General features: G+C 45.7%; 1 protein-coding gene across 16 annotated transcripts in view; it reads left to right on the forward strand.

Moving 5' to 3' along the window:
- Nucleotides 1-20,970, forward strand: part of NRXN3 (neurexin 3) — a 460,573-nt gene that overhangs the window by 366,782 nt on the left and 72,821 nt on the right. For 9 of the 16 annotated variants that reach the window (XR_012237139.1, XR_012237140.1, XM_073610156.1 and 6 more), the window contains 2 exons: nt 11,119-11,196; nt 14,405-14,485. The exons of 5 other annotated variants lie outside the window; for them this stretch is intronic. Coding sequence is in view for 9 of the 11 variants with exons in the window: in XM_073610156.1 (XP_073466257.1) it covers nt 11,119-11,196; nt 14,405-14,485 (159 nt within the window). In the remaining 2 variants the exon portion in view is untranslated. The remainder of the gene's footprint in view (nt 1-11,118; nt 11,197-14,404; nt 14,486-20,970) is intronic. 2 more of the 16 variants (XM_073610160.1, XM_073610154.1) reach the window with 1 other exon arrangement.

Below are 20,970 nucleotides of genomic sequence, written 5' to 3' on the forward strand. Positions count from 1 at the left end.
CCACTTCACCCATAATTGAAATACCTACTGGATGAAATTCGACTTTAAAAATACTCTATATTGTATACTACAGGTCCAATTCACAAAATTCAAATACTGACAAAGGGACCCTAAGGCAGGGTATACACACAGTTTTTTTTTTTTCGTTTAACCAGCAGGTTGAAGGGAAAAAACGTACAGATCCCTGCTTCCCTGATTTCTGCTGCTGGCTTATGTCAGAGAGCCGCTCCAGACTCTGTAAGGATCCTGACCATATTGTCGGGATCTACCCAGATGCCCGATAGGCAGCTGCCTCAGCCTCTCAACGCACCATTGACTGCCTGAACTAGCCGCTTCTGCCCCCTCCCCAGCGTGACGTTCCTGTGAGAGCTGGAGGGGCAGAGCTGAGGGCAGTCACTGAACGTCACCCCTCTCTGCTCAGAGTGGACTAAAAGCTGATCAGCAGTCTTGTGATCGCTCAGTTCTTGGGCTTAGAGCTGATGGGGGGACAACTGCGGTATGAGACTGATTCTTCAGCCATAGACGCAAGTATATGTGTGGTTGCAGGAAAGTATAGGAGTGGTTGCAGGAAAGAAATTTTTTACCGTGTATGGCCAGCCTCAGACTGTATTTTTTTTTATTTTTGCCTAGAGTTCTGTTTTTCACGCTTTGTGAATCGAGCCTTATCTGTGTTTAACAGGGTGGATACTAGCACATTATGAAATACTTACCTTAGAACGAAGCTCCCGCAGCTCGCCCGATCACATGCGTGCGGGAGTCCCCCGTTCCGGCACGAGCCTCCGGACCTTCAGCACGCTTGTGCCGCTGATGTCAGCGGCTGCATGAAGGGTGAATATCTCCTAAACTCTGCAGATTTAGGAGATATTAACTTTTACCTACAGATGAGTCTTATTATAGGTGGCAGCTGGCACTCCTGTTGCCAGGGACTTCCTTTGCTTGCCTCATGTACATTATGATGGGATGAGGAATGTTTCGCATTTGTTGCTGTGCTAATTGGGGAGACTTTTATGAGACGCAGGACAGGGCTATATGGTATAAGACAAGCACATTTCTACAAATGTCCCAATAGTAGCTCCACCACAACAGAGTGAAGTAATTCTCAACCTTGACCTTTTATAATTTGTCTGATGTGTTTGGAGGGACCTTTCGTAGTCCTGGTGCCATGACCCTCAGTTGTGCAGGTGAGGCTACAGATTTTTTAGATATGACTAGTCCCTCTGGCGCAATTTAGCTGCAGTTTTCATATATAATTCTGGTGTCCGTTTGAAGTTTGCTGCTCCCAGACAACCCTCAGTTGTGCAGGTGAGGCTACAGATTTTTTAGACATGACTAGTCCCTCTGGCGCAATTTAGCTGCAGTTTTCATATACAGTCAGGTCCATAAATATTGGGACATCAACACAATTCTAACCTTTTTGTCTCTATACACCACCATAATGGATTTGAAATGAAACAAACAAGATGTGCTTTAACTGCAGACTTTCAGCTTTTATTTGAGGGTATTTACATCCAAATCAGGTGAACGGTGTAGGAATTACAACAGTTTGTATATGTGCCTCCCACTTTTCAAGGGACCAAACGTAATGCGACAATTGGCTGCTCAGCTCTTCCATGGCCAGGTGTGTGTTATTCCCTCATTATACCATTTACAAGGAGTAGATAAAAGGTCCAGAGTTCATTTCAAGTGTGCTATTTGCATTTAGAATCTGTTGCTGTCAACTCTGAATATGAGATCCAAAGAGCTGTCACTATCAGTGAAGCAAGCTATCATTAGGCTGAAAAAACAAAACAAACCCATCAGAGAGATAGCAAAAACATTAGGTGTGGCCAAATCAACTGTTTGGAACATCCTTAAAAAGAAAGAACGCACCGGTGAGCTCAGCAACAGCAAAAGACCCGGAAGACCACGGAAAACAACTGTGGTGGATGACCGAGGAATTCTTTCCCTGGTGAAGAAAACACCCTTCACAACAGTTGGCCAGATTAAGAACACTCTCCAGGAGGTAGGTGTATGTGTGTCAAAGTCAACAATCAAGAGAAGACTTCACCAGAGTGAATACAGAGGGTTCACCACAAGATATAAACCATTGGTGAGCCTCAAAAACAGGAAGGCCAGATTAGAGTTTGCCAAACAACATCTAAAAAAGCCTTCACAGTTCTGGAACAACATCCTATGGACAGATGAGACCAAGATCAACTTGTACCAGAGTGATGGGAAGAGAATAGTATGGAGAAGGAAAGGAACTGCTCACGATCCAAAGCATACCACCTTATCAGTGAAGCATGGTGGTGGTAGTGTCATGTCGTGGGCATGTATGGCTGCCAATGGAACTGGTTCTCTTGTATTTATTGATGATGTAACTGCTGACAAAACCATCAGGATGAATTCTGAAGTGTTTCAGGCAATATTATCTGCTCATATTCAGCAAAATGCTTCAGAACTCATTGGACGGCGCTTCACAGTACAGATGGACAATGAACCGAAGCATACTGCGAAAGCAACCAAAGAGCTTTTTAAAGGAAAGAAGTGGAATGTTATGCAATGGCCAAGTCAATCACCTGACTTGACTCCAATTGAGCATGCATTTCACTTGCTGAAGACAAAACTGAAGGGAAAATGCCCCAAGAACAAGCAGGAACTGAAGACAGTTGCAGTAAAGGCCTGGCAGAACATCACGAGGGATGAAACTCAGCGTCTGGTGATGTCTATATGTTCCAGACTTCAGGCTGTAATTGACTGCAAAGGATTTGCAACCAAGCATTAAAAAGTAAAAGTTTGATGTATGATTGTTTCTGTCCCATTACTTTTGGTCCCTTAAAAAGTGGGAGGCACATATATAAACTGTTGTAATTCCTACACCGTTCACCTGATTTGGATGTAAATACCCTCAAATTAAAGCTGCAAGTCTGCAGTTAAAGCACATCTTGTTTGTTTCATTTCAAATCCATTGTGGTGTATAGAGCCAAAAAGATTAGAATTGTGTCGATGTCCCAATATTTATGGACCTGACTGTATAATTCTGGTGTCCGTTTGAAGTTTGCTGCTTCCAGACAAGAGGAGGAATTGTCCTCGGTAGGATCAGTATGTTGTGCGTCAAGTCATTCTCCTGGCTGTCAGTCATCGTCCGCTCCCTGCAGTAAGGTTGGCTTCTAGCTGCTTTCTTTCTAAGTGACTTTGACAGTGACTTGCACGCGTCTGTCACAGCATCATTTTCTAAAAATTCCTGGGGGATAAATGGCAGCGGTCCGGCCTCCGTCACTCTATAGTCACGTAGCTCACAAACAATTGCCCTTGTCTCCTGCTAGTCAAGTAAGGTGACCGGGGGGAACCCTGGGAATTCCAGCTGAGATTTGGTGAATTAAGAGTGCATTTAGTGATGATCAGGTAAATTATGAGTGGAGACGAGACCCACAGAAGATCTCTTTTTAAAAATATTTTCTCTTTCGTTCATTGACAGACACAGCGCTCCATTATTCAGAACCATAGGGTTATAACGCCCCTTACAGGAGTAGGACACTAGGCAAAAAAAAAAAAACAGACTTGGCTATGCCTATGGGCAGTCCTAGGTGGTATACACTCCTCTCTCTGCTATAGGCCTTCAGTTTTTTTTCTGCTGAGTAAAGACCTAGTTCCCTGCTGGGATCTCTGGTCCTGGGAATTTTTTTGTTTTCTTTTTTCCTGGATTTTTCTCTGGTGAGATCTCACAGTCAACTGCCGGGCTGGACAATAACATTCAGTGGTCTCCCCAGTCTGGCCAGCAAACACGTGCAGAACACAACTATGTGGCCGCGACATAGCCCCACTGGACGGGACTGGCCCTGCGAGTTAAACGTCTCGTGAGGTCGCATACGACCGGGTCTCGGCCTGAGTCTGAGTTCCTCATGGCCGACGGCCCCACCACTTCGGTGTGAGGGGATCTGTCTGGGAGCGTTACCCGCACGCTTCGCTGGATTGGTAGGTACGGGGCCCCCCTCCTTCCCTGGACGTGGTGTGGGGCGCGGGTACTCCCTGGAGTGGTTGGTCTCTCCGGGGTTCTCCACCCACCCTCCCTCCCCCCCGGGTGAGGCCCAGGCTTCTGGCCTAGGTGCTTTTGGACACACTGTTCCCCCCCCTTCCACCCTCGGGGTTGCTACTCGGGGGGTATCCCTTGGGCCCACCTGCTGCAGTGGTTGGGCCTAGAAGGCGGGTGACCGGATGTCTGCAATTGGTGGACTGCCTGCAGCGGCCCTCCCATAATTTAGGCCTACCGACCGGGTGCTGGGTGGGCAGCCCCAGGGCAGGCGGCGGAGGCCGCCGCTTTCCGTTTTTTGGGTGTCCGCCCTCCTTTCAGCAGATCGGATCGGTCCGGTCCCCCCGCGGGCCGCGCACTCGCAGCCTGTGGTTAAATATTTAGGCTGCGGCCCACTAGGCCAGAGGAGCGGCGCTGTGGGAGCTCTGGGGGCAATCTCCTTTTGGGGGTCCATTAGGTGGGCCCAGCGTGGGCGCTCCCTGTGCCTGGCCTCAGTGGCGCCTTGTGTGGGTGGCCTCGTTCGGCGCCCCCCTGTGAGGGGACTCGGTCCGCGCCCACTGCGAGGGGCCTCTGTCTGCACCCCCTGTGAGGGGTCTCAGCGGTGCCTTGTGTGGGCGGCATCTGTCTGTGCCCCCTATGCGGGGCCTCGGTTGGCGCCCCCTGTGAGGGTCCTCTGTGCCCCCTGTGAGGGTCCTCTGTCTGCGCCCCCTGTGAGAGGCCTCTGTCTGCGCCCCCTGTGAGGGGCCTCTGTCTGCGCCCCCTGTGAGGGGCCTCTGTCTGCGCCCCCTGTGAGGGGCCTCTGTCTGCGCCCCCTGTGAGGGGCCTCTGTCTGCGCCCCCTGTGAGGGGCCTCTGTCTGCGCCCCCTGTGAGGGGCCTCTGTCTGCGCCCCCTGTGAGGGGCCTCTGTCTGCGCCCCCTGTGAGGGGCCTCTGTCTGCGCCCCCTGTGAGGGACCTCTGTCTGCGCCCCCTGTGAGGGACCTCAGTGGTGCCTTGTGTGGGCGGCATCTGTCTGGGCCCCCTGTGAGGGGCCTCTGTCTGGGCCCCCTGTGAGGGGCCTCTGTCTGGGCCCCCTGAGAGGGGCCTCTGTCTGGGCCCCATGTGCTGGGCCTCGGTCAGCATCCCCTGTGCTGGGCCTCGGTCAGCATCCCCTGTGCTGGGCCTCGGTCAGCATCCCCTGTGCTGGGCCTCGGTCAGCATCCCCTGTGCTGGGCCTCGGTCAGCATCCCCTGTGCTGGGCCTCGGTCAGCATCCCCTGTGCTGGGCCTCGGTCGACATCCTCTGTGCGGCCTCGGGCAGTGGGGGTCTCAGTTGGTGGAGTTTTTTGTGGTGGCGCTTAGGCATATAGTCTAGTAAATGGCCCCCCCCCCCCGGCCCTCCCCTACCTCCTCTGTCTTGAATGATCCTATATCTGGCTCTGCCACCACGGACGTGGCCCACCTTGCGGGGTTGGTGGCCATGCTCCCTGTCCTGTCAGGGAGTGAGGATTCCTCCACAACTGCAGTGGTGCATGAAAAGACACTGGTTGTTGCACTTCTTACATCTGTGTGGGAACTTTTCAAGATGGGGGATGCAGCGGTGGCTGTGGCAGAAGACCGGTTCCCCTTTGGCACCCATAAGCCGTTTTGCGTGGCGAAAGCATTCTCTTCTCCCTCATATTTTGCCAAATTTGTCCATGAAGACTGGGAGTGTCCAAAGTGCCCCTTTGCTTCCAAAAAACGCTTGCTGTGAGGTACCCCTTTGAGGAGTCTCTTCTTCAGAAGTGGACTGTTCCACCAGTAGTGGACCCCCCTGTCTCTAGGCTGCTCAAGGCAACCATGATTGTAATAGAGAAATCTCTGGCTTCTAAAGATCCAGCTGACATACCTGGAGGGGGAATAGAATCCCCCTGCCTTTGCTGCATCGGTGGACCCGTTGGTCTAGGTGCTGCAGTTTGTCTGCTATGCCTCTTGGCCGCAGTTCCCCTGGTTGCTGAACTCTGTTTCCGCAGTGGTGCTTAGACATATATTGTGGAGGGCTACCCTGGATGACATCATTACGCGTTTTGATTTTGTCTGGTCACAAGATAGTTTTCTGGCCTTGTTCCCCAAACATAGTTTTTTTTTGCTTCCAATGTGCATCTATCACCGGACCATTTGCGGTTCTCCTCGTGGGGTTGTGCAAGCCTTGCTGCTTCAGAGTGTGATGTCCCAAACAGTTTCAGGAGTTTTATTCAAACCTGTTCACAGTCCAAAAGATGGAGGGCTTGGTACATACAATTCTGGACCTTAAGGCCCTGACCTGCCTGGTGTGGGTACAGAAGTTCAGGATGGAGTCCCTCCGCACAGCGGTGGCACCCCTTCATAATGGGAACTTTCTGGCTTCTATCGACATCACAATTGCTTACTTACACATTCCACTATGTGCCCTGACCCAGCGCTTCTTCTGTTTTGCTGTGGGTACTGACCATTATCAGCACGTGGTGTTGCCCTTTGGTCTTGCCACCTCTCCTCGGATGTTCACGAGGTGTTGGCATCGGATCTGGCATGGTTACGTCAGTGGGGGTTTGCGGTCCTGAGCTGCCTGGACGATCTTCTTCTGCGAGTCCTCGACTACCATGAGGGCAACGTAGCTCCTATACAGACCTTGACAGATTTCAGTTGGCTTCTGTACTATCTGAAGTCTGCTTTGGTCTCTTCCAGAACATTGGATTATCTGAGCCTGACCCGGGCTTCAGCTCTGGCCAGAGTGTTAATTCCCCAGAACAAACTACAGATTTCGCATGCTGCGTTTTCATTTACTGTTGTCCGGCAGGTGGGCCTCCCTGTGGACCTGCATGTGGGTGTTTGGTCTGATGGTATCTACCTTTTTGAGGCAATTCCATTTGCACAGTTCCATACAAGCTCCCTTCAGGGAGATCCTGGCATAATGGGACAAGTGCCCAAGGTCTCTAAACAATTGGATTCAGCTGAGCCAGGAAACCAGAGGTTCCCTGGTCTGGTGGCTTCGCTCTCCGGTTCTTCGGCGGGGTAAATCCTTTCTCCCCTTGTATTGAACAGTGTGATCACCAATGCCAGTCTGTCTGTCTGGGTAGGAAGGTATCCTGGGACTGAGCTCTGCTCAGGGTCGTTGGACGCTGGTGGAATCCTGACTAAAGAGCAATATCCTGGAACTTTTAGCAATCGGACTATGTCTGGATCATGGACGGATCAACTTCGGGGGCTCCCGGTAAGAATCCAGTCGGTCAATGCAACGGCGGTGGCTTATGTCAATCACCAGGGCGGGCCAAATAGGGTGTTGGCAGCCCTGGCAGTTGCCAGTATCCTCCGGTGGGCAGAACGTCTCGTTCCAGCCCCCTCTGACATGCGGATTCCAGGAGTGGAATACTGACAGGCGGATGCCTCAGTCGGCTAGGGTTGGACAATGGGGTGGGCCCTTCACTAGGCAGTGTTTCATCGGATATGTCTCCAATGGGGCACTCCTGAGGTAGATCTGTTTGCATGCTGGCTCAACAAAACGGTACGAAGGTTTCTGGCAAGGTCACGGGATCCTCTGGTGGGCACCTCAATCGCTCTGGTGGCCCATGGGGCCGGTAACGTTTGCTCTACGCCTTTCCTCCTTTCCAGCTTCTGCTGTGGCTTTTGCGCAGGATCACAGCCATGGAGATTCCAGTCATTCTATTGGCTCCGGATGGGTCCCGTCGGTCTGGGTACATCGATTGGGTGCGCCTCGTCACTGACGTTCCTTTGCGACTGCCTCTCAGGGAGGATCTACTAGCCCAAGGGCCGTTCTCCCAACCTGCTTTAGAGTCGCTGGTTTTAACGGCCTGGCTGTGATGAGTCAAGTGCTGCAGTTCCGACGCTGCTGATGGCTAGGGAGTCTACCTCCTAGGAGGTTCTACCTCCAGATGTGGAAAGTGCAGTATCCCGGTGTGAGTCACTGGGCATTCATTCTTGTTGTTTGTGGCTCCGATTCCTGCCTCCCTTCACGGAGGGGTTGAGCAGGAATGGGCCTTAAGTACCATCAAGGTGGGTGGTCTTCTTCAGCATCCCCTGGTCTCACACTCCTTGGTGTGTACCTTTTTTATTCAAGGGGTTTGACGTCGGGTACCACCTGTGCGGTCTCTTCTACCACCGTGGAATCTGAACTTGGTGATTTCGGTTCTACAGAAGCCTCTCTTTCAATATATTCAGGAGATTCCACTACTTACTCTGTCTCGGAAGGTGGCCTCTTGGTGGCTATCACCTCTGCTCGCAGGGTTTCCGTTATTGTGGCGTTATGTTGTCATACACCTTACGCAGTGTTACACAAGGTTAAGGTGGTTCTTCGCACTTTTCCGTCGTTCCTTCCTCGGATTTCCCTTTCAATAAGGACATTGTGTTGCCTTCCTTGTGTCCCTGTTCAACACATCCTAGGGAATTTGCCTTATCTGCCCTGGATGTGGTTTGGGGGATTCGGGTGTATTTGGCAGCCACTGAGTCCTTTTGGAGGTCAGACGCACTATAATCACGGATAGGCCAAGAAAGGGGCTATCTGCTTCTTCTGCGACCATTTCTGGATGGATCAGACAGATGATGATTCTGGCCTATTCTGTCAGGGATCGTGTTCCTCCTTTACCTGTTACGGCGCATTCTTCTTGGGCCTTCTGTCATCAGGCGTTCGTTTGCAAGGCGGCCACTTGGTCGTCGGTGTACACTTTCACAACGTTCTACGAAGTGGATGTGTTGGCATCTGCGTATACCTCTTTTGGCCGCAAAGTTTTGCAGGCTGCTGTTTAGAGGGTCTATTCCCTCTGGAAGGGGTATTGTTCAGGTTGGGATCCAGTTTGTTCTGTATTGAGCTCCTGTTACCTGGTTGGCTCTTGTGTTAGCCTTAGGATTTTTCGTTGTCCCACCCCTCATGTTTGGCACTGCTTTGGGACGTCCCTATGGTTCTGAATAATGGAACACTGTGTCTGTCAATGAACGAAAGAGAAAATGGTATTTTTTACTTGCCGTAAAATCTCTGAGTTCATTGACAGACACAGCACCCACCCCTCTAAGGAGTTTTGATACTTCTGACACTGCTTGTTACTAAACAGAAGGCCTATAGCAGAGAGGGGGTGCCTATTGGCATAGCCAAGTCTCTTTTTCTACCTACTGTCCTACTCCTGTAGGGGGCGGTTATAACCCCATGGTTCTGAATAATGGAGCGCTGTGTCTGTCTATGAACTCAGAGAAATAGATTTTACGGTAAGTCAAAAATCCAATTTTTTTCCCTTTTGAGGCATCAGTAAGTTTGATAAAAATGTCTCCAAGCTGTTGTGGACATAGTCACTAAAGTGCCCCTGGAACACTTTTGGAGGCCCCCATTCAATAGATAGTCTCCAAGGGTCCTGTGGGGTATGGACATGTGGCCTGTTGTAGTTCCCCTGGTTGGCCATTAGTTGTCCCCATGGCTGGAGAGTGAGATTCTGTTTAAGAGCTGCCTGGGTTTTAGTGCCAGTCCTGCCCCTGTTAGAAGAGGGGCACTCTGGGTGAATTTATATTAGGAGGGTGGACAGCTTCCTGGGGTTGGTACCAGTAGTCACTATGAGAACAGTGGTTACTGGTTTTCCCTGTGAGAGCTGAAGCATGTATTGTTAGTTTCCCCCTAAAGGGGAAGCTGTAGGTAGATGGAGGATTTGTATAATGAAACTACTTGCATTCACCTTTTGGGGGGATGCTGGACTTTCGGACACCCCTCCTGTATGTTTGGGCCTCTTGTCATGTCTCTTCTCTGGACTCTGTATCTCATATTGGTCTTGCTCTCTCTGTATATTGCCAACCTATATCTACGAGGTGGTCACAACTGTAAGCTGTGTGTCGCCGCCCTTTGGAGGCTGACTTATACCTTGCACTTTTTAATATAGTAACACTTGCAAAAGATAGCTCTTGTGTGGATTGCTCTTTCCTCAAACATACATGGGGACATCTCCTGGAAATGGTCCTTTGCACTGAGGCGTAACGGGTCTGTTGGTGGGCAGGGTCAGTAGCATGTTAGAAAAGGACACTGGGGACCCAGTCATGCCAGGGTGGGTGGGTCTCAGGGTGTTCCCTGCCAGTTGCAGCCTTGGGGACTCGTGTTCCACGTGGATCACCCAGCTGGGCCTCAACAGATTAAAGAGTAGATGTTACACTACAATACATTCTAACAATAAACTTTTCTCCTAGTTCTATATCATGTGCCCTGTGTTTGATCCCAATTTCATATTGCTCCCACTGAAACCAACAATGGGGCACTATTTCTCTCACCTAATACCAATGACGGGGCATCTTTCCGCCCACTGACACCAATGACGGGGCATCTTTCCGCCCACTGACACCAATGACGGGGCATCTTTCCGCCCACTGACACCAATGACGGGGCATCTTTCCGCCCACTGACACCAATGACGGGGCATCATTCCACCCACTGACAACAATGATGGGGCACTATTCCTCCCATTGGCACCAATGATGGGGCACTATTCCTCCTCCAACACCCACAGGCATTATGTGATTTTGTTACCCCCACTGACCACCAAGTCTGAGGCATTTTCTACTCTCACTGGCCATAATCTGGCCCTACTAAAGTCCGAAGGACAGTAAACTGGTCCTTAGTTTGGAAAGTTTGGAAACACCTGCTTTAAGACTGTACATATACTGTATATTCCCCAGTCTGTAGTACCCTTCCTTTCGGCAGTGCAGCACACTCCACAGTATCTGTGCGCTGTGGCGTGCTCAATGGCACATGTCTAGATTTACTTTGTATGTATGTGTGTGTGTTGGGGGGAAAAGTAACAGACCATGATGCAAATGTACTGCACGTTGAGGTACCCTCACTTGGATTTGTCCTCAATGATATGTAAAGTATGCAGCTGATACTTGAATTGTTTATGAACTGATGCGTTTTAATTAGTTTTTAGGGAGTTTTTGGACTAGTGCAAAAACAAAAAAATAAATAAACCTCTTGATAAATATAGAATAAACACTGACAATAACAACGTGTTAAAGTGTAAAACTGCTATAAATATAACATCGGATATTATAAAAGACATCTACATAGAACAAATAATTGTTGTGAGGTCAAATCCAATTCTAACCCTTATTAACACTGTCTTTTAAACCTCAAGGGAACACCGAACTCCACCAAAAACCGAAACTATCCTATAAATTGCCCCGGAATCCAGATGATGGTCAGCAGGATAAAGGTAACTCTGTAAATGGCTGTGTTTCATGCATGTCCCCCCGCTGCATGCTCATCATGGAATGATACCCAATTGCCATCCGCAGGCATAATTTTTAAAATAACAGTTAAAGGGACTATATAAGTGGCCTCTTAAAACCAGTCATCGATAATAAACCTTAATACTTTCCAGAAGGTAATGCGGCTGCCATATTTAACGGGGAGTTTAAATGCTGATTAAAGTAACATTTATTGGATAGTCATCGAGGAGCATCGTTTAAATGAATCACCAGAACTTCTCCATAAATCTACAAAACAGGCTCATAACCCGCAATTTCATTATGGAGGAATAAATGTCAGTTACTGTGTTAACCGCGAGTTAATTAATTTCCAGCTCCAAGCCTGCTCATAAGCAGCAAATGCACAGACCGGTCAGAAAAAAGGCACAGAACTTAAACTTTCAGCCAATCACAACCAAAATCTGGCCTGGTGGTTATGTCCCTTTAACACTGAATCGGGTTGCGGCGCGGATGTTTGTTGTAGCATGGACTTGTCTTCCATTGATCTGCCTCTGTTTTAATGGTGGTTGATGCATGATACCTGAGATTCCTTCACAGAGAGGTTGTGCAGATGCAGCATCTGATCATCCATCTTGTGCTGAATTATTAACGGGTTTATTATTAGTGTTTCTGAAAAGACAGCTGCAAGAGGCGTTGGGAAATGTCACGATCAAGTTGTTTAAATACTTTTGCAGATCTGATCTATAGAAACCTCTGTGTATCGTCTGTGTCTGTCTCTAGCTAGGTCTAGGTTGTCTACGCTGAGCTAGTTGGATGTAAGGCCATAGTGATGGGAAACTGGGATGATTTAGCTGGGAAGTAAAGGGGGGGGGGGGGGATTTCCCCCTTGGGTCAGTATTAGAATATCTTGGGTTGGTGGCCTGGAGTGGAGATACTTCATCATTCAGACATTGATCAGAGCAGGTCAGTGATACATCCTGGGCATTATATAGCTATCCCCTCCCTCTTTCAGTTCTGCGACCCAGGCTCCAGCACCAACTTCTTTGTGGTTCTGAGATTTTGTGACTACATGCCAAGACCCCTTATGGAAACTGATTTTAGACGGGGAAAGGTGTCTCACAATAAACCAGGGAACACACACCTTTCACCATGTTCACCAATCAATGAGGCACAGTAGCACACTTTGCATGGTATTCTTTCTTTAGGCTACAGGAATCTACCCCTACCATGAAAGGGCAAGTTGGTTGAGTTTGCTTCCCAGGCCAAATGTTCCTATTCCATCCACTGGGGCATCTAAGTATAGCCACAAATCCTTAGACAATTGATTCTTAACATCCTCACAGTTGGGGCTCTTAGTTGCATGTCATTGTTCAGGACCTGAAAATGAGTGGTTTCCGGGCCAGAGTTTTTTAGATTTGGCTTTCTGGGGACCACAGGGTCATGCAAATTGAGGGTCCAGCATCTCTTGTATATTTAGTTGTTCCTTAAGTCTGGTCCCCAAGAACAATCGCGGCCTCTTTAAACGCCTTTTTTTCTGTCTTTCCAAACTGGTTTGCATGAGTCTGCAGAGGACGGGCCAGCTCTGAATTTACTTACTTGGTAAAGTGTATTTGTCTCACACAGTGTGGCCACATTGAGCCACTTCCATTGAGGCATCTCCTGTGTTTTTTCATCAGGAAGTTTGTAGGACCAAATTGTAAGGAATGAGGAATTGTGAGTGGATGCGGTAAAGTTCAGAGCTGGTTCTGTTCTGCTCTCATTTCACCATCCACCCGATGGTAGCTCATTGCCTGAACGTCATGTGAGACCTTCCTATAACAGGAAAAAAAAAAGCACCCCGCCGTCATGTATGTGCATACAGGCACTGTCCTCCTCCCACAATGCTTTGCTATGGGCAGAAATGGCTGGCAGAGGAAGACTGCATTCTGGTTATGTATACTTACAACTCCTTCAATTTTTATACCGGTGGCAAATGGAGGCAATGGGCAGGCTCAACAAAGGATAGAACCGGGATCAATATACAGCATCGGTCACTTTATTCATGAAATCCATGAATTCCGATTGAAGTAAAGTGTCCCTGTCTTCAACAGCAACCAGTTTGATTCCAAATAAGTAAAGTTATTCCTGCGCTACCATGTGTGGAAGAGGGAAAGGAATGAAAAAAAAATAAAAAAAAAAAAAAAAATATATATATATATATATATATATATATATATATATATATATATATATATATATATATATATATAAACTGGAGAAGCTGCCTACATCGGATAGGGTACACCCTGTCCCTATTAATAAATGACAAAACGATAAAAATGTGGTGCTGCGCTAATCCAATCTAAAGAATGATACTTAAATTATGAAAAATATAAAACCAAAGTGACAGTGCTGATGTCTACAGATCAAAATATCCTCAAATACTATAAGGTGACTGTGCTAATGTAAACGTAATAATATACAGCACAAACTTTTATATGTTATATCACGAGTTTGTGCTGTATATTATTACGTTTACATTAGCACAGTCACCTTATAGTATTTGAGGCTATTTTAAACTGTAGACATCAGCACTGTCACTTTGGTTTTATATTTTTCATAATTTAAGTATCATTCTTCAGATTGGATTAGCGCAGCACCACATTTTTATCGTTTTGTCAGTTTGATTCCAGTTTTCATTTTTACGGTCGGACAGAAAATACAAGGGAACATCTGGTTACCACGGAGCACGGACACTTTCTTCTTATATATTCCTGATATGTGAATCTATGCAGATAAATAACCTTAATAAATGACCCAGTAGTACTAAGTCTCATTTCTTTGCACGTGGCCTGCGAACATGATCCCAGTGAAGTATCGGTGCTGTACATTACTGATCCAACCTCCTGCTGTGCGGGTGAGATTCGTGGTGGAGCTATTTTTACCACGTATGTTATTTACATTGCCTCAAGCCAAAAGATCCCTGTGCAGTGGTACCAAGCCCTCACTGTGCCATGGATCCCTGCCTGCCAATCACCGCTGGTGGATAGGACCCCATTACTCATTTAAAGCAGCAATCCCATCTACACTGCATTTCTCATTTGCAAGCAATGTTTGCTGACTGAGCCTCTGCATTTTCCAAACATCGCCCGTGGTAGGAGGATGGCTTTGACTCCCTCCAGGAAATTTAGCGGAAGATGTTTTTTATCCATACCGGGGGTCCCTGTCTTTCAGGGCTCATTATCTCAGGAATGGAAGATGGCACAAGACTTCTGAATCCTGAGTTCAAGAGAGTGGGAACTGGCGTGGCAAAAGGTACTAAGAACGTGATGTATTCTCAGGGTGGAAAGTTGGGGGTTGCTGCTTTAAAGATCTGTTTATAATGTCTGAAGATTGTCTGTGCTGTAGTCAGCTGCTTGATTGGTGGTCACTCAGTAACTGCATCCTCTTTCTTAGTCATGGAGACCAGGTGGCTTGTGTACCTAGATGCAGTCCTGAACCCTGTCCTCAGGAGATCTTTCCAGACCTAGCCATTTCATTCTTCCTGAATATACAGTCAATGTTATGACCATTAATATGAAAAAGATAAGGTTTTGATGAGTTACAGTCACTGAGCATCCAACACACACAAGGTGACAGCACAGGAACTGCACAGAGAATATTGCGTGTATGTACAATATATTTTGAGTAGCTATAGATCAGCCTTTCTCAACCAGGGTTCCTCCAGAGGTTGCTAAATATTCTTTGAGCAATGAGAAATATGTGCATCTCAGATAAGTTCCTACTGACTCCTTTGATCTTTCTAGCTATCTGTAAGGGGGTAATTCTCAGTAACCACAAGCGTAAGAAACATTTTTCCCACTAACCATCACACTAATGTATCATAAGTTGCGGAAACAGTTATTTTGAGCAGGGTTTCCCTGAGACTGGAAAGTTATTTCAAGGGTTCCATTGTGTTGAAACAGTTGAGAGATGCTGCTCCAGAGGTTGCTAGGGGTACCTTAAACAATTTCTGGGTTTTACATGAGTAGCCACTTACTCCAATTTTATCTTTTTAGTTAAATGCATTTAACTAAAGGGAGGCATTCTTTATAATGACCAACAATGCAAAGTGAACGCTTCCTATTGACCACCCATTTAAGGCACATTCATGGGATATTCTTCAAACTCGCTACCAGTATAAGTAGCCCCATCTCCAAATGACCACCAATGTATGAGAATCAGTTTCCCAGCGACCACCAATGTAAGCAGGAACTACCCTTACCACTAGTGGAAGGGGGCTTTTCTTCACGGACTACTGTCTGCATTTAATTTATGGGCACTATTAACTATTTTATTTCATTATGACAAACATAATAATTTATTTGTACTGAGCAGGCCGGGGGGTCAAATACAGTACATACACCCCATTCCTTATTTTCTTTCTTTATTTTTTTATTTATTTTTCTATGTCCCTAATGTACCATGAGCTGTGGCTCTAGTAATCATAGTTCATAATCATGAGGCCTGAAAATTATTTCAAGGATTCCTCTATATTAAAATGGTTGAGAAATGCTGCTCTAGATATTACTTCTGTGTTTAATGCTGAGTTTAGACCAGGGAAATGATTGGGTATCCGTAGCACAGAATGATCACCCTTATCACAACTGGTTATCTGTGGAGAACAGGCTTAGGTAGAAAAAAAATCTGGTTATTAAAGCTGTGAGAAAACCTCTGTGTTGTTCACAGAAACCAGATTCCAACTCCTATTTTTCTACTGCAGGATGAGCAGTGCCAGAGGCATCTGACTAGTAAGCATGGGCAACACAGACACTTTCTACATGGCTCTTGCTCATTCAGCTGATATAATAAACTGTCTCTGAAAAGGTGAGCAGTTTGTGTACAGGGTTGTGCAAGCTGGATACTGAATTTTAATGTTGGATTGTGTTCAACAGTAAACGTCAATATATTGTCAGGAGTGCTAATTAAAAATTTAGTAGCCCTGACAGAAAGTGGAAATCATTTTTTTCACAGGTTTTTATAGAAAGTATTTAGTATAGTGCAGTTCCCTGAAGTATACTGAAAGAGAAACCAGCTCAGATTGAACAGGGTGCATACTGTCTGATCCTAGATCAGGATGAAACTACTTTTAATCCTATTGATTCATGTCCACACGTAGATTGCAGTGTTTTGTCTGAAGCCTTCTCTTTTCTTTTTGTGGTTAGTATTACAATGAATCACTACCTGCAGCATGGATTACTGTGTAAAGTCTGTGTTTAAGGTAGAACTATAGATATTTATTTTTCATTTTTGTTAGAATAGGGGTGGTGTTTAATCACCCTGTCAGTTTTTTTTTTTTTTTGCCATCTTTGCCCCATTGGGGAGATTTTCCTTCACTCCCTGTAACACAAGTAGGAAGTGAGAGGAAATCCCTGCAAATTAAGGGAATCCATTGTGGCCCCCCAGGTCACCAGTCTAGTGTCCCCATTGGAAGATTTTCCCTCTATTTTCCCTCTGGGACAATTCAGAATTTGGGATTTTCTTTTACTTTCGATGATAACAGTAAACAGGACTAATTGGGTAAATCTAACAGGGAGGTAGCAATAAACACCTAACAGGTGTTCTAATTTCTCCACTCTATCCAAAACTAAAAAAAAAAAATTGCCTTTAGTTAAGGCATATGCAGAGCTGGGTGGAACACACACCGCATCATATATAACTTTAATGTTTAAGCAGTCTTCTGTTTGGCCTTAAGCAAGGATTTACAACTCTACTTTACCAACAGCATTAAGAACGTCAGCTGAACTTTCTCTATGCCTGAAATCCACAGCCAACTTTACTGGAGTCTTCTACAGGATCAACTGTATGAGCAGCAGTAAGAAGGCCAAAAGAATGGTCAAATAGACTAAAGTTATGTTTTATGCGTTAATCAGTAGAAAAATACCAACTCGTTTCAAGGTGGGTTTGACACTAATTCTTCATCAGGGCTTCAACACAAGAAAGCATATCTTTTCTTATTTTGTAACCCTGATGGAAAGTATCTAAACCCCCGAAACATGTTTACCCCTTTTTTTTATTCTACCGAGTATCTAATAAATACATCACTCTGGACGCTTTGACCATTAGTGTGGTGCTCCCACCGCTTCTTGTATAGTTAGACTTGTCTCAGTAACCCTTCTCCCTGGGATTCTCCCTGGGATGGGGGGCAACAACCTCACCTAAGCAAGTCCGGGCTACATGAGAGCAGTATTTTAAAGTATTTTAAAGCACTGTATTAAAGCAGTATTTTAAAGCACTGAGCTTATAATATTATTAATAGAAGATCTAGTGCCTTTTTTTGTATGTACTTCTTCTAAAGAACAGCACCATGGTAGCAGAATCTCAGCCTGGGCCATTGAATTGCAGTGCTGGGCATACCATCTTTGTGGAAGGTTCTATTACTGTTTTGTGTTTCCTATCTTGATTATAAGCTCAGATGTTTTTTATTATTTTACAACATCGCATCTTTCCTTCCTACTTCCTGACATTTTTTTTTTCAAAGTGCCAAATGTCTCCAGGTTAAATCAGCAGAAAGGAGCGATAACATAAAATGTATTTGGCTGTGCAGGTGCTGGGCACGCTGAGGTCAATGCAAGCTATTGATCAGAGTCTGTGTGATGCATGATCTGTTAATGAATCTTGGCCGAAGTGTTATCAAGTTTACAGACATCGGCGCGGAGTAAATGACTTCTAGATGTTTCCTAGGAGCGAGGTGTACTAATGTCAGCGACATGATTAAGGGGTCAATACCTCAGAGGAGTGCAGCAAAGTGACTGCAGCGACATGTTTAATGGCTCGCTGCGTTCGTGGTAGAAAGTGGCCTAATGAGATTGCCGAGATTAATGGCATCTATTGGCTTTAATGACACATTACCTGCAAAAGCCAAATTCAATTTTAATATGTAATGTAATCGCCATATTCTCTCTCCTGTTTGAATTAGTCCCATTTGTGTGATATCTTGTGGGGAGAACATTGTATGGAGAAGGTGACAAGGTTGGACTGTTTGTATCTGATATACAAAAAAAAAATAAACTCTAAAAAAAAGAACTAAGCACTTCTCTCTCCAAAATATCCATGTGGCATAACCCCATTATTTCAGAAAGGCCGTTTTTTGTTTGGCTCCTGTGTGTGGCCATAGAGTGGAGAAGGTCTGAACCAGCGAGAGGGTTTGTGATGGTGTTGAGTTGTGACGATGCTCATTAATCTGTTGTGAGGAAAGGATAAACAAGAGGCAACTCTAGGCATAAAAGCTCAGTTTTCATTAATACATCATTGAAGTGTGTGTGTGTATATGTATGTATGTATATATGTGTATATATATATATATATATATATATATATATATATATATATATATATATATATATATATATATATATATATGTGTGTGTGTATATATATATATATATATATATATATATATAGTCCGGGACATTTTATAAATGAGGTGCTGTATTTGACTTATCAGTGGATCATGACTAAAGAAAATCATACAGGGGGCAGGTTCTTGGGTGAAGTTGCTCAGAACAAAAATAGCTTACATCCTAACTAGGGCATCCAAAGTTTAAGATCCACGTGTAAAAAGTCTAATAGGAGCATCCAGATCAAAGGGTCCAACATTTTTTAACCTCCCTCTTATTTTATTTTTCTTTACAAAGAAATTCTAGGCATGGTGTATTTTTATATAGTTACACTGGTAGCTTGGACTGCGTATACCATAGCTAGTTGCTGGAGATCACTGAAGTAAACACCGCAACTCCAGGGATCTCCTTTAGCTTCTGGCTCCCATCACTGTCCTGCCACTCCACCTTGTCCAGTCAGAGGATGCATTGCATTCATTCATAAAATGCGAAGAATTCTCTGAATGACATTGGTGCCAAGCAGCCGACCACCTTTAGCCCTCTTTCACACCTGTGCGATTTGTCATGCAATTTGACAGTTCCAAATCACATGACACGTGGCACCCTATTGTCGGCGATGGGACAGTTTAAATAGCTGCGACTCATGTCGTTGCGACTTTGAAAAAGGTTCCTGTACTACTTTTTGCTGATTTCATTGTGACTTGTGTAGACTTCTGTGGTATGAAGTCACGAGCAGTAATGCAATTGGTGATGCAAATCGCACTGATGTGTGGCTTTGAAATTGTGCTGAAGTAGTGTGATTTCAAAGCCGCGCTGTTGTGAATGGGGGCTTATTCACAATGCAGGAGGCCAGCCACTCAGCTCATTACTTGGAAGCTAGTGGAGATCATTGAAGTAGCAATGCCTACTTCAGTGCTTGCAGCTAACAGGGGCATTGATCAGGTATGGTATATGCATAGTTACAGTGGGGACGGAAAGTATTCAGACCCCCTTAAATTTTTCACTCTTTGTTATATTGCAGCCATTTGCTAAAATCATTTAAGTTCATTTTTTTTCCTCATTAATGTACACACAGCACCCCACATTGACAGAAAAACACAGAATAGTTGACATTTTTGCAGATTTATTAAAAAAGAAAAACTGAAATATCACATGGTCCTAAGTATTCAGACCCTTTGCTGTGACACTCATATATTTAACTCAGGTGCTGTCCATTTCTTCTGATCATCCTTGAGATGGTTCTACACCTTCATTTGAGTCCAGCTGTGTTTGATTATACTGATTGGACTTGATTAGGAAAGCCACACACATGTCTATATAAGACCTTACAACTCACAGTGCATGTCAGAGCAAATGAGAATCATGAAGTCAAAGAAACTGCCTGAAGAGCTCAGAGACAGAATTGTGGCAAGGCACAGAACTGGCCAATGTTACAAAAAAATTTCTGCTGCACTTAAGGTTTTTAAGAGCACAGTGGCCTCCATAATCCTTAAAGGAAGATGTTTGGGACAACTAGAACCCTTCCTAGAGCTGGCTGTTTGGCCAAACTGAGCTATCGGGGGAGAAGAGCCTTGGTGAGAGAGGTAAAGAAGAACCCAAAGATCACTGTGGCTGAGCTTCAGAGATGCAGTCGGAAGATGGGAGAAAGTTGTAGAAAGTCAACCTTCACTGCAGCCCTCCACCAGTCGGGGCTTTATGGCAGTGTGGCCCGACAGAAGCCTCTCCTCAGTGCAAGACACATGAAAGCCCGCATGGAGTTTGCTAAAAAACACCTGAAGGACTCCAAGATGGTGAGAAATAAGATTCTTTGGTCTGATGAGACCAAGATAGAACTTTTTGGCCTTAATTCTGAGCGGTATGTGTGGACAGTGAAGCATGGTGGTGGGAGCATCATGCTGTGGTTGTGTTTTTCAACTGCGGGGACAGGACCGTTGCAATCGAGAGAAAGATGAATGCGGCCAAGTACAGGGATATCCTGGACAAAAACCTTCTCCAGAGTGCTCAGGATCTCAGACGGGCCGAAGGTTTACCTTCCAACAAGACAATGACCCTAAGCACACAGCTAAAATAACGAAGGAGTGACTTCACAACAACCCTGTGACTGTTCTTGAATGGCCCAGCCAGAGCCCTGACTTAAACCCAATTGAGCATCTCTGGAGAGACCCAAAAATGTCTGTCCACCAACGTTTACCATCCAACCTGACAGAACTGGAGAGGATCTGTAAGGAGGAATGGCAGAGGATCCCCAAATCCCAGGTGTGAAAAACTTATTGCATCTTTCCCAAAAAGACTCATGGCTGTATTAGATCAAAGGGGTGCTTCTACTAAATACTGAGCAAAGAATCTGAATACTTAGGACCATGTGATAATTCAGTTTTTCTTTTTTAATAAATCTACAAAAATGTCAACAATTCTGTGTTT

The sequence above is a fragment of the Aquarana catesbeiana genome, linkage group LG13 (genome assembly GCF_042186555.1).
Source record: "Aquarana catesbeiana isolate 2022-GZ linkage group LG13, ASM4218655v1, whole genome shotgun sequence".
NCBI lineage: Eukaryota > Metazoa > Chordata > Amphibia > Anura > Ranidae > Aquarana > Aquarana catesbeiana.